Raw genomic sequence first — 14,821 nt, forward strand, 5'->3', positions numbered from 1 at the left:
TGCATGTCTTCAGAGTCAAAGCATGCCGTTATAGATCTGCCAATATGTACTCCATCATGCATTTCGACTGACTAGGCCACAGACAAAAGTCCAGCCCTGAAGTATAGCAGGAGAACACAGTACATACACCACACAGCTTTACACAAACATCTATGGACTGGACAGATGAGCTGACAACATAAAAACGCTTAGAATCCCCTTAACGTACATATACACACGATCCTGAGTGCTCTACGAGTAAACAACATTTTATTGTGAATCTGTCAGGGACCAATCAGCGTTCAGCTCCATACATTATGAGTGGACTAGTCAGCTAATGAGTTTATAAAGAACCAATCAATACGCAGCTCTAAATTGTTCTAGATCAAGACGCCCCATACAAGCTTACACAATGGCGAGAGAAACTGTACAGTGACATTTTTCCTTTTAGTGCTTTGTTATGAGAACTTGTAAAGTCACTGGATGCATCAAATGAACGAGAACATGCTTCAGTTTTTGCACTGAAGTTGACACCTAAATCATTTGTTCTTCTAATAAACCTATGTAAAGAAGAGAAACTCTCACAGTTGCTTTGACGGTGAGTGTTTTCTCGTGGAATTTTTACATTGACACTTTTAAAAGAGGATCTCCATTGTCTCTAGGTAGCAGAAAGTGCAGAATGAATGTAACAACCGAAGATTCAAATCATTACGATGACCAGTGTTCCGTTTCAGAAGCTCCCAGTCATTGTGATGTCATAAGATGTTTTGTTCACTGAATTAGGTGTAGAATAAGTATTCATGTTAAAATAAATATCTAGATTCAATGCGACTCAGATGAACACTCAATTTAAAAAAATAAAATAAAAATAAAGACATTTCAGGTCAAAATGACGTGATCAGAGGATGAAAGTTAATCTAGCAGAATATTGAGACTCATGTTTTTAATGGACAACTTTCTAATTCCATCTTCAGTTATTCTTCTGTCCATGAGTTACCGCTGCTCTATTCTAGTCTTAAGCCACTATTTTGCTGCCTAATACAGATTCCTGGAATCTTAAAAGAGTTTTGTCACTGTAGGGCACAATTGAGTCTAAAATGTCTGAAAAAGGGAGATAGAGACTATGAAGATGAAGATTCTGAATATAATATAATTTAATAATATTTTGTGTTGGATATTTACATTTCATATAATTATTAACCAAAAATAATATTAAAAAGCAAAAGATTTTTGCCATTTCAGGGCACAACTGAAAGTCTTGGTCTGCTTATTGTGTCACTTATAAATTGTCATTGCAGCAGCTTCTTCTGATCGAATTCTGGACAATATTTATGCAAAACCAATATTCTGTTATTTATCATTCCCTTCACATTACTATTAACTTAACTTTTTGAGTTAGCTCTTTCTGACATCAAGCAGGTGAAACATTGGCAACATTAGTAAACAGCTTGCTTAGGTTTGTATGCTATGATTTCAAAGTTAGGTGCGGTCACACTAGACTGTATAATTAGTTAGATTTTATTACTTATTAAAATGAGAAGCCCTAGAGAATGACATCATATCCTGCTGCACATATTCACTGCAGGGACTAAAGTAATTTTACATGCTTGAAGTCTAGTGTGACACAACTTTCAGCCTGTCTTGCTTTTACTCAAGAACTCACATTGTACAATCTGTCAAGCGACAATCATAAATGACTGCTTTAGTTCAGAATGATGCACATCGCAAGCAAAACTGCTGATCTGTTAAGCAGCCCGACTGCTGGCGCCTTTTCATTAGCATCTAAAATGCCATCACTACTGTTCTGAAGACACCTTTTATCTTTACTCGGATTTATTGTGCCCCTGAACCATAAAAAGACCTGTTGCCTGACAACGTCTGCCGTGTGAAACAAAAGTTGTCAGTTCTGCCTTTGAGCTCGGGAAACGAAAAGATATAAGTGTGACTATTTTACAGCGTCGCTCCCACCTTATAGTGGATTACACTCATCTCTGCCCTCTTTTGCTACACGCTTTGCTTCCTTTTTCACAAACTCTCTCTCCAACATCATCCATCTCAGATTCTCCTCCAGGTCTCGTCTAAGTTGAATGATTTGCATTCAATGATGTGTTTTGTAAGTGTGTGTGTGTGTGCAGACTTATGTTGATTTATGTGGCTTATAGAGCCTCAAAAACCCTTTAGATTTATTTGTGGATATGAGTGTGTGGTGTTTGTTCCCTGTTTCTCCTTTCAGAAGCCCTTGATATGGCAGTAGGCCTCAAGGCTGGAGAAGAGGATGTAGAGGAACCACAGACCCAGAAAGAGGAGCGTAGTGAGCAAACGCGGGACACGAGAGCCGCCCAGCTCTCCGCCGATAGACGGCCGGCGCCGGAACAGCAGCACCCCCATGCAGATGAAGGCAAAAATAGTGAAGAGGGTGACGGAGAAGGCCAGCGAGCCGGGATCCACGTAAAAGCGCTTGCCCTGGACGGCCCAGTACACCGCCGCCACAGACCAGGCCACGCCGATGCCCAGAAACACGTTGACTGCGTTGCTGCCCGTGACGTTTCCGATGGAGGCGTCTGCATACTGATCCTGAGTAGCAGCGACTTTACTGGCAAATGTGTCTGAAGGAGAGCGTCAGAGAGAAAATACACACATCAGTGACGTTGATAACCTGGCACATATCTCATATTTTCAAATGGTAAAAATCAGCCAATAACTTTTCCAAGAATTCCGGATCTAATCTAATTTGATATAATATAAAAAATAATAAATATATTTGAAAAGACAATGTATTAAAAATTCAAAATAAATATAAATTTTAAATAATAAAAAAATAACCCAAAATAATTTTTAATTTGAACATTAGCAGCTTTGCGTACATGATGTATGTGTCATTTACCTTCACTAAATTGTAATGTAAACCTGTTAATACAACTGTTCAAAAGTTTGAGGTCTAAAATGTAACCCTGGACCACAAAACAAGTCATAAGTAGTACAGGTATATTTGTAGCAATAGCCAAAAAAAAAAAAAAAAAAAAAATATTGTGTATGGGTAAAAATAATAATTTTTGCTTTTATGCCAAAAAAATTAGGATTTAAGTAAAGATAAAAAGATATTTTGTAAATTATTTTTGATAAAAATAAAAAACTTCAAATAACATCAATAATACAAATTTCAAAGAAATTTCATCAGTATTTAGAATTTTTTGCATGTTTTCAGAATTTTTTGCACCCTTATGATTCCAGATTTTCAAATAGTTGTATCTCGGCCAAATATCTTGTCCTCCTAACAACCATACATCAATGGAAAGCTTATTTTTAGAACAATGTATAAATATCAATTTAAAAAAATTGATCATTATGACTGTTTCCACACAAAATGTTTTTTAAAAAAAAAATCTGTTATTTTTATCAAGTGAAATCAGCACAATTGTTTTAAAAAAAACACAAAAATAACACAGCATCAAATCAGCAAACAAATAATCATGAAAGATCAAATTAAAAAAGAAAAAACTACAAAAAATCAAAAACTGTTATTTTTATCAAGTGAAAAGTGTGTGTTGCGCATTTTGCAGAATCTACTGCAGTGACTTTCAGACATTTTGCAGTGTGGCTGAAGTGTCATTATGTCAAGCACACCTGGGATAGAAGTGCCCAGGGCGACGAACACCACTGCGGTGACGGTGTCACGGAGGCCCACGGTGCAGCCGAAGTGTGACGCCAGGTCTCCGATGACAGCCGTGAGGAGGCCGATTCCAATGATGGACACCACAAAGCAGGCCCAGCCGTTCCAGTACTCTGTGGGCGGAACAAACGCGAACAGAACCTTCCAGAAAACCGTCACGAAGTGCATGATGTAATCGTAGCAGGACGGGAGACGCTCCTCTCGACCCTCCTCTACATCTTCATCCCCGTCGCCTGAGGATGCCACACATAATTAACAAATTAAGCAAAATGCTGGACGATTCTACATGCACAGTCTTTACCATGACAAAACAGCAGGTGGCAGGATCACACCACTGATGCAAACAACTTTCCATGTACAGTATATGGAATTAGAAGCGTAAATAATTTATAAAATTTATTAATAATTTATTTTAATAATTTTACTGTGTGTTTTTGTCACTTGTAGTAGTTTTTATATCTATATAGTTTTTTTGAAAACTATTTAAATTTACATTTTTTATTTGAATGAAATATATATATATATATATATATATATATATATATATATATATATATATATATATATATATATTATATATATATACATTTTATTTCACTTAACATTTATTTTATTTCAAGTAACAAACATTGTTTTTTTAAATGTTTTTTTTCCCTGCAATGGACTATTTCTATGGTACATTTAGCAACATTTTTCATCATTACAGAAAAAGGTCACACTGTCAATTCTACACTATTTATTTTTTTTTTTGTGTCCTTGGAAGAAATAAAATCATACAGGTTTGTAAAGGTGCACAAATTCTTCCAAAAACATCATTTGTAGGTGAGCTCTTGCTTTCAGAGCGTGTACTGCTGAAGCTTCTGAGACTTATTATGAGCTTTTTTTAAAGAGCAGCTTGAGAACATAAGAGCCTCTTTATGTGTTTTATTAAGTCTGAATTGCTGAGGCAATGAAATGTATACAGTGTGACTCATACAATGCACTTCTGTTTCAAAAGAGACCAACTGAACATCTGACCTGCACTGACGGTCACGGCCTCCACGAACTGCTCTCGCCAGGAATGAGTGCCGATCACCAGCGCCAGGTTCGTCTTCTTGATCAGTTTATCAACGGTGCTCTGAAACACAGCACCAAGCACTGAAACATTCCCACCATTCAGAGCCCAATTCGGATTTTCTGCTCAGTTTTGATTTTTTTTTTTTTATTTTATGTGAGGTTATAGGGACTGTGCTCATTCTTGGGACCCTGTTATTAACATAAATAACAAACTTCATTATATAATTTAATATAATGCACAATTATGATGTACACAGCATTAGATTTTTCAAAACAAAACACTGAAGTCATATTCCTAACAAAAGATATGTATTTAACTTATTTATTGGTATTATTATAACTGAAAATATCAGATTTTCCTGCTCACAACAACAATAATAATAATAAAATTATATATATATATATATATATATATATAGAGAGATAGAGAGAGAGAGAGAGAGAGAGAGAGAGAGAGAGAGAGAGAGAATCAAGCTAGCATAATATAATTTATGCATTATTATTATTATTATTTTCCTGTTAACAAAAAAATAAAAATATATAATAAATTGCAATAAAGGCGTATAATAATTTATGTTAATATTATAATATTATATTGTATTATAATATGGTAAACCAAAAAAATGTTAATATATATAATATTATATTGCATATTAATAAATAATAATAATAATAATAATTAATAAATATAATAATAATAATAATAATAATTAATAATAATAATAATAATAATATATATATAATAATATAACCTGTTTACACTTTAAAAAAATAATTATTATTATTATTTTAGATCTGAAAAGATCAGATTCAATGTGATTTTCCCTGTTTACACTTTAAAAAAATAAATGTCAGATTTGGACCACATCCAACTGTTATGTGAACATATTAAAATATTTTAATAATCTCTTTGCACTCTCTCTTCTGAAGTGCTGGCAATGAATAATACTATCATGACATATCTAATGAACCTGACAGCTGTTCGTTTAGCACCACTGATCTGATATATAACACTCTAAAAAAAAATTATTTGAATGTAATGTTTTCAGATGAGAATTTAATCAACCATCAACATTTGTTCTCATTAACAGAGCTGACAATCATAATGCATCATTTCACCCTGGGTAATCATTAAGTGGGAACTTCAAATGATATTTTTGTAAATATTCATAAACAGTTATAATTGAAAATCATCCACTGCAAATGTAGAAAAAAATCGAACCATCATGTGCAGGAATATATAATGTGGGAATTTTAAGCTGTGGGCCAGTATGACTGATAGATGTGAATTTTTCATGCCATATACACACAATCTATATATAGAGCTCTACTGAACACTGTACATGAAGATCTGTTCAGCATGCATGATTTTACCATGTGGCCTCTTGTCATGTAGAGAACAGATGGAGGACTAGGGTTGGAACATACATATGAAAAATCCATCATGTTTTTATTTTTTTTTAAATAAAACAAAATATAATAAATTAAAATTTTATAAAAATATGTTTTCAGATACCTTACAGTACATTTATAGGACTCTTCGATTAAATAAAATATGGACTGACTATTTTCGATGTTTTCAGATGTGAAACCTTACAGAAAATTCATAGGAAAATAAAATAAATAAAATAAAATAAAATAAAATAAAATAAAAATAAAATAAAACAAAATAAAATAAAAAAATTAAATAAGAATAAAAAATAAAAAATAAATAAAACAATTAAATAAAATGATAATAAAAATAAAAATCAACAAAAGCAGACTATATTCAGTGTTTTCAGCTGTGATACCTTAAATTCATAGGACTCCTCGATCACCACCTCCAGCCGGCTGTGCTCCCCCAGGATAGGTTTCCCCATCTCCGCTATCCTCCTGGCCTCCTCCTCCTCCACAGTCATCTGTCCCTCCGGATCCTCTGAAAGCCAGAGACGATAAAAGAAAGGACAAAGTCAGAAGACAGAAAAGAACGGATGAGATACAACAGACTGGAAATGGAGGGCACACCCCCTACCTGTCAATCAAAAACACAACAGCTCCACCGATCGATAAGACGCCATGTATCACAGCACGACACGCACACAAACAAAACAACACAAGCTCTGAGAAACGTTCTGAATGCATGTGTGCCAGATTGTGAATCTACAAACTAAAATGTCATTCACAACCCATTATGCTTCAGTAACAGAGTGAATATAAATTAGAATTGATTGGACAACCATTGAGAATTTTTTTTTTCTAATGTTTTGAACTCTCTCTCTCTCTCTCTCTCAACAGTCAGCGTTTGATCCCTCTTTTCACAGCGTAATCACATCTCTCATGTTTTTAGAGAAGCTTTTAGCCCCTTCTCTCCTCTCTGAGTGTGTAACATGAGGGCTAGTGTGGACACATGTCAGCTGATCAGAGGTTGATCTGAAACCTTACCTTGGTTCAGCAGCAGGGCTGCGTGATGTAAGGAGGGACAAGAGAGATGGAGTTAGTGCTGGAGATGAGTTTACTCCACACACACACACACACACACGCACGCATCTGCATATGTATCCTATATATATATATATATATATATATATATATATATATACATATAGAATACACACACACATACACACACACACACACACACATGCACGCATCTGCATATGTATCCCATGACTTTGGCTCTGCTTCAAACCCTAGTGAGCTGCTTCTGTGAATACTAAAACAGCATCCTATAGCAAAAACAGTGTTTCATAAGTGACTGACCTGAAAGGCTCAGACAAACAGCACTGTTCACATCACGCACACAAGCAACACTACTGCTAACAGCTGAATCCATTAGTGTCAAATAGTTGACTCCAGCACAGCAAAGTCTCTTCAATTCAGTGACCATCTTAGAAACACCCCCAGGCTGCTATTTTACAGTGATACAGGAGCAAGAGCGACTGTCAACATCTCATCAAAATCAAAAAACAATAAAAAAATAAAAGAAAAAATTAATCTATAAATTTTTATTTTTTTTTAAGTGGTTGCTAGGCTAACAAATAATATTCCAAAACCTATAAATTCTTAATCTTATTGTTGTGGTTTTATGACGGTGATTCTTCTTCTTCTTAATACCCAATATCTGTATATGTTTTTTATCATTTCAATATTAATAATAATAACAACAACAATAATAATTAATCTATAATAATAAATTAATAAATAATCTATTTTAATATGATGATGATTATTATTATTATTATTACTGAAATTATAAAAGCATACACAAATATTGGGTGAAATATTATATTTTTGTTTAATAAAAACTATTTTCCATGAATACTTTTTAAATACTGAATAAAAAAAATAGTTTAATATATAAATAAAAATATAAAAAATAGTCGAATAGAATATATTTATAAAATTATCATTTAAATATATGTTTATGAATGAAATATATATATGTATATTTATTATCATACTTTTAAAAAAATAAAAAATAAATAACAAAAATAATTTATTAATTATAAATATTATATATATTATATATATTTCAATTAAAATTTTATGATCAAAAACAAGGTATCTTATAAAGCAGCATCATTTCGCAGTCTTCCATTTGGAAAAGTCTGGAACACGCCTATGAAGCCTAAAAATGCATTCTAGGAAGGCAGCTCATTAGGGCTGGGAGAGGAGCCAACTTTATCAGAAACCATTTGAACCTGAATGTCAGATGAATACCCAAAACCACTCTAAAAACTAATAGATTTAATCTCATAGTCTTTACAGTGCAACACACATACTGTACACACACCTGAGATTCCTCTCTTCAGCCAGCGCGGTTCCTCAAGAACAATGAAGAAATTCTCATGTTTCTCGTACTCTTCATCATCAGTGATCCTCACCTGAAGGGTCTGACTGAAGACACACACACAAACAAAGAGAAACAAGTAATCAGACATTCAGGTAGTGGCTTTGAAGTTACACACTGATTACTGGGACAAGTGACTAAATTGCGACGAAATAGGAAAATGTCAGAAATCTGCAAAATGACACACACACACACACACACACACAATTACACAACACACACACAGGGCCTTACACACACACACACACACACACACACACACACACACACACACACCACACACACACACACACACACATATAAATACACACACACACACACACACACACACACAATTACACAACACACACACAGGGCCTTATAAATACTTAATGCTGTTCCTCTGGGGTCACGAACAGCGCTCCACCCTGAGATGAAATCACATTAAAAGAGCTGCTGAATGAACAACACAAACACACAAAGACACAAAAACATGCTCAGACTAATCATGGAAAATGTCAGCATTTAAATCACTTTGAGAGGATGCATGTCAATATTTAATCACATTCATAATCCAGACAACCCCCCCCCCACCACATGCTCCCGCTCACAATAAAATGTGCAAATATAAACCTCATTGCACATTGAAACTAAATCCACAGAGCTTTGTAAGGACACTAATTTGTTGAGTGGTTTGTTGAGTGGTTGACTTGTATTCACCCCATCACTGACACAGGAAAATCGTAATGTTTAGTGCTCATCCATAATGTAAGACAGTGTCACGTTCATCCGGCAAAGATAGAACATACTCCAGACAGAGGGAAGCGATGCATCCTCTAATGATCTTACTGACCCACACATAATAAGCACGCAAGCATCACTGTCGATATCACTCATACTCCGGGGATCTGAACAAGCCCTACTGAGAGGTACGCGCTGTTACTTTACTAGGAGATTAGACACAGGATCTAGGGTGTTCTGAGTGGTTACTAAGAAGTTACTAAGTAACTTGAGTTTTTTCACCTGTTTTATTGTCCACCAGGTGAAAAATTCCCACACTGGAGGAGAAACCCAAGCCACAAGAAGAGACGTCAAGGTGCAGGACTCCTCTCACTTAAGTCAGTAAGCAACCTCTTAGAATGCCTTAGCAACTGCTTAACAACTTTCTAGTAACCACTCAAAACACCCTAGAAACTGCCTAGCAACTAGGGGTGTGCCCCAAGCCGAAGACCATGTTCGAAAAGGAAATGACTTGTACTATGGAATCCCTAAAGGGAATAAAAAATATATATATACACATATATTTCAGTGCTTTCTCTTGCAATTCATGATCACTCTGTGCATAGTACGGAGCGGCAGTACTTGCCAGACTTTTTTCGTGCCTTTCCGAATACAGATTTAGGCTTCAGGCACACCCCTGCTAGCAGTTCTCAAGTAACCACTCAAAACACATTAACAACCCCCCATTGTGCCCTAGCAACTACCTAGCAAATATATAGCAACCTTAGTAACTGCCTAGTAACTCTCTAGTAACCACTCAAAACACCTTAGAAAACCCCCAATGTGCCCTAACAACTACCTAGCAACTATATAGTAACCGAACAGTTTATCACAAAACAAACAAACAAACAAAAAAACTATATAGCAACCTTAGTAACTGCTTAGTAACTCTCTAGTTATTGCTCAGAACACTCTAGAAAACCATTCATTGCACCCTAGCAGCTGCCTAGAACCTCTCTAGCAACCACTCAGGCACTGTTTACACTAGTGCGTTTTCGTTTTAAAACGGCATTTTAGAATTAAAACGATCCGCGTTTACACTGGCGTTTTAGAAATGATCTTCGTCTACACTACATAACCGAAAGTGCATGTAACGTGACCATTCATGCACACTGGGCATGCGCATAAAAGTGTAAACGAGAAGTCGGTTGCTAGTCACTGGCAGGTTCAAAAATGAGCATGATGGCGAGGAAAAGCTAGGGCACCTTTGTGTGGACAGATGATGAGGTAGAATAGTTACTCAAAATAACTAATGATTACAAGGTGGCCATAGCGGCCAAAAATGTCGATTGGGAGTCATGCCAAAACAAATACAGCGACATACTCGACAGAGACATGATATCAAGGATACGCAGAGATCACGTGGGCAGCCCTGCCATCGTTTTCGAAAGTCTCCGTTTTGGTCTGTTTACACTGAAACCGAAGTTTTCAAACTAAAATGGGGTCAGCAGCGTTTTTCAAAAGTCTCCGTTTCGAACGTGGAAGACGTCAGAGTAGTGTAAACGACAGGCGTAACTATAGTTAAAATTATGTGTTTTAAAACAATAACACACTACTGTAAACGGGGCCTGAGAACACCCTAGCAACACCCCAGAATTGAATCAAATCGTTGACATGATAATCGAATCGTGAAACCTGTGAAGATTCACACGCTTAACAACTACATAGCGATGCCATGGCAATCACTCAGATCACCCTTGCATTGTGGAAGTGAGTTTTGCACAGACACACAGATTTCTTCCGAGTTTTCTTGTGTTTTTTTACACTCACGTTGTCTGGTCGTTGGTGAATTCCAGCTCTCCGTATGTGTCCTCGTAGTCAACCCCTCCCCCTTGGGCTGTTCCGGGCTCTGTGTGGTACGGAATGATCACGGTCCCGCGGGCGCCGGAGTTCCTGACCACTGTCACCTCCATGGTACCCACACTCTCGCTCACTCGCATCAGGCGGTCCGTAAAAGTGAAGATCCCTGCATGGTCGTCATCCAGGATGGTAACGGTGGCCATCAGCGGTTCCACCAGCTGGGCCTTGGGAGCCTGATCCGCGTCGTCACTCTCAAACATACCCTCCGCATCACCAACACGCAGGTTCAGCAAACGCACAAAGAAATGTTCATCTTCCTCAAAGATGTCATCGTCGATGATGCCCACCTAGAAAGACAGACATACTTTCAGTAAAACAGTTTTACTTCAGTAAAGTTTAGAACATGCACAGAACTAGTTCTTGGATAAGTACAACAGGAACATGGATTTGTAGAGATCTGTCTTTTCTGATCAATGTGTCCATCACTTTCTCAGTCTTTTTGGTAAAGAGACTGTCAATCATTGCCACTCAAACTATGACAGACATTACAGCACTATTGCCATGGATTCAAGTCCCTGTCCATTGCAGTGTAGCAGACGTTTGTCTAAAAGGAAGTGTACTTCATGAAAGATAAAGACTTTTTTTTCTTTGGAAGCTGTTGTTAAGATACTAAAGCATTGTCCTTGGTAAAACCTGTTCATTAAAGATTCCTATTAATGGACATACAAGAATCAGTACTGTAGATTAAACCTTTTGGTTGAGAATTTTGCTGGACCAGACTGTATGTTGTGGACATGTTCTTAGAAAACTTGCATTGAAAGGAATTTAATGCAAAGTTTGGATACTTAAGACCAGATCCACAAGCAGGTAGTTCAACTTATTAACCACCTATACCAACTAAGACCAGCTAATGACCATAAAGTTGTACAATGTACAATGTAAATCCATCTAATGGTTTCAGTTGGTGCTGTGGACATTCATTATTCTTAGAAAACGTACAATTTACATCCAAAGTTGGGATTATTGGGACCATCCCAGTTGAGTCAAGATTCACTACCAGGTAGTTCAACCAGCTAGACCACCTTGAACCATAAATGACCAGTTTGGGCAAGGTAGAAAGCATGTAAAACTGTCTAAAGGTTTCAGCTCAACCGAAGTGTATGTTGTGGACATGTTTTTAGAAACTCATGTAGAAAGCAGCTTCTACTAATTCAAAGTTCACGGAAATACTGTTTTGATGATCAATCATTGGTGTCTTTCTTATTCTTATTCAGATACTTGAGACCCTCCCCTAGTCAAGACCAGATCCATTAGCAGGTAGTTCAACAATTAAAGTCATATAAAAATCCAAAACAAATCAAATTCAACTAAGTTTCATCTAGAACAAATTGTATGGTGTGGACATCTTAGAAAACTTCCATAGAAAGCAACTTTCATGAAAAGTTTGGATACATGAGATACCAAACAACATTGGTTCTCACACTTCATGATTCATACACAAATGCGAATTCCAGACCTTCTAGAGCAGAGGTGTCCAATCCTGTTCCTGGAGGGCCGCTTACCTGCAGAGTTTAGCTCCAACCCTAATAAAACACAACTGAACCAGCTAATCAAGATCTTCAGATTTACAAGAAACATCCAGGAAAGTGTGTTGGAGCTAAACTCTGCAGGACGTTAGCAGCACTGTGCACCCCTAAACTAGCAGGTAATTCCTTCTAGACAAGCTTGAACCAACTAGTGACCATAAAGGATCCATTTGGACAAAGTAAAAGGGTTTCAACTGGTAGACAAGATTTCACATGGATTTTTTTTCACTCCTCCTCACCTTAATTTCTTTCCTGGTTTCTCCCGGTTTGAACACCAGCGTCCCTTCGCAGTACTCATAATCTGAGCCGGCGTTGGCTGTGCCATCTTCTGTACAGTAGTCGACATAGAAAGTGCTCTCCCCCAGACCTCCTCGACACACCACGGGTATCGCGATGGTGCCACAGTTCTCCATGCACTGGCTGTGTGCACTCTCGAAGGAGATGCAGCTGCAGATGGCCAAGTCTTCCTCCTCCAAAGCCTCATCGCCACCTGTCACGGCAGCACGGCGAGCGTGATCAGCTGCGTGTTTCTTCAGCACATTACCAGCCCCGATCATCATGCGCGTGGCCTGGACGCGGTAAAAGGCACGACTTTTCTGCTGATGGAGGAGGGCGTAGTAGTTGGCCAATTCCACCAGCTGATCAAACTCCTTATCTGGATATTTCTGCCTCAGTTCCTTCAGGATACGGATCACCTGCCAAGGAACATTTAAAGGTCAAGGCAAGGGGAAAAATATGGGCTGTTCGTGGCAAGTGTAATGAACGTTCTGTTATCATTTGCTCACCCTCACATTGTTACAAACATAACAATAGCAGTATCTTGCAAATCTGAAAGCTTGCACATATTCAAACTTGACCCCTTATTCTGATGTACTCTGCCAGGTTTGACGTGAATTACACCAAACAACAATGGTTCTCACACTTCATGATTCATACACAAATGTGAATTAAATTTAAGAACTAGAGCAGAGGGAAAGATTTTGCCGAAAAACTTACATTTTTGCCTGTTTCTCTTACTTTACTTTAAGAATTGGAATATATATGGACTTTTTTATGGCTATTTTTGCTCTTTTCTTTTCTGGAGTTTGCCTGCCACTGGTCAGTCTTTTGGAAAACGATCATTTAAAAATTCTGACCAACATCCTCTTTTTGTGTTTTCACCATGTTTGGAACGATATCAGTATTAATAAAAAATAAAGACTATTTAAATTTGTGGCTGAACCATTCATTTTCTTTATTGCATTACTCAGAGAAATTTTGCATAGGTGAAGTTTATGAGAGAATGCAAATGCATAGAAATATTGAGAGAATGCAAATGCATAGAAATATTTTTTTTCCTTCCATCACCTTGTCTCTTTAGGGGCTCCATACTTTTTATTACAGTGTCTCGGTTTGTCAGGATGAGAAACATGTCGACCGTGGTGAACTTTATGACTGTGTGTGCAAGTATTTATGTATAAATGTTTATGTTTAAATGACTGTGTGTGTCTTTTCTCACTTCTTTACGGCTCTCGTCCAGGTCCTTGGCACCGTCCATGTAAACGGTCGTGCTGTTGGAGTTGGGTAGATTTGCCATGGTGCCTGTTGTGTTGCCGGTTCCATCCTGGTAATGTTCCTGTGTGCCGATCCCTACAGCTCCAGCCCTCAATGGAAACTTGCCATCCATCAACATCTCCATACCTTTGGGGGTCATGTCCCCCTCTGTCTCCACAACAACCCCTGTCCTTTTGTCGGCACGGTAGCGTTTGGACATGTACTTGTAGAAAAGGAGGCGCCGGTCAGCGATCCAGGCAAGAATCACACAAACGGGGAAATAGCAGAGAGTGACCAGAGCTTCCCATACCTACAACACGCACACACACACACACACACAAATACAGCAAAGTACCAGTAGATAAACAACATTTATACTCATTTAATGTGAGTTAGTAAGGTAGAAACTGTTTGGTCGCCCACAAATTGTACTTGTAAATATGAGTATTTTTCCAACAACATCTCTAGGTCACATTTCAAGTTTAAAAAAAGTATATATTTTCCGGCGGGAAATTAAAAGTACTAATTTTAAGGCAGGTTAATATCATTTTGGCACTGTTTTTTATTACATTTATGCACATTTACCTGCAAAACTCTCATGAATATAAT

The 14,821-nt window shown here is 37.1% G+C and overlaps 1 protein-coding gene across 2 annotated transcripts in view; it reads right to left on the bottom strand.

Moving 5' to 3' along the window:
- Window positions 1–232: 232 nt before the first annotated feature.
- The window catches only part of slc8a2b (solute carrier family 8 member 2b), a 79,926-nt gene continuing 65,337 nt past the window's right edge, over window positions 233–14,821 (bottom strand). For both annotated transcript variants that reach the window (XM_042771794.1, XM_042771795.1), the window contains 9 exons: window positions 14,178–14,522; window positions 12,919–13,374; window positions 11,064–11,440; window positions 8,478–8,581; window positions 7,127–7,144; window positions 6,496–6,620; window positions 4,667–4,766; window positions 3,604–3,882; window positions 233–2,585 (listed from right to left, as the gene is read on the bottom strand). In XM_042771794.1, coding sequence (XP_042627728.1) covers window positions 2,209–2,585; window positions 3,604–3,882; window positions 4,667–4,766; window positions 6,496–6,620; window positions 7,127–7,144; window positions 8,478–8,581; window positions 11,064–11,440; window positions 12,919–13,374; window positions 14,178–14,522 — 2,181 coding nt within the window. In that variant the 3' untranslated portion in view covers window positions 233–2,208. The remainder of the gene's footprint in view (window positions 2,586–3,603; window positions 3,883–4,666; window positions 4,767–6,495; window positions 6,621–7,126; window positions 7,145–8,477; window positions 8,582–11,063; window positions 11,441–12,918; window positions 13,375–14,177; window positions 14,523–14,821) is intronic.

This window comes from Cyprinus carpio, chromosome A15 (genome assembly GCF_018340385.1).
Source record: "Cyprinus carpio isolate SPL01 chromosome A15, ASM1834038v1, whole genome shotgun sequence".
Lineage (NCBI taxonomy): Eukaryota > Metazoa > Chordata > Actinopteri > Cypriniformes > Cyprinidae > Cyprinus > Cyprinus carpio.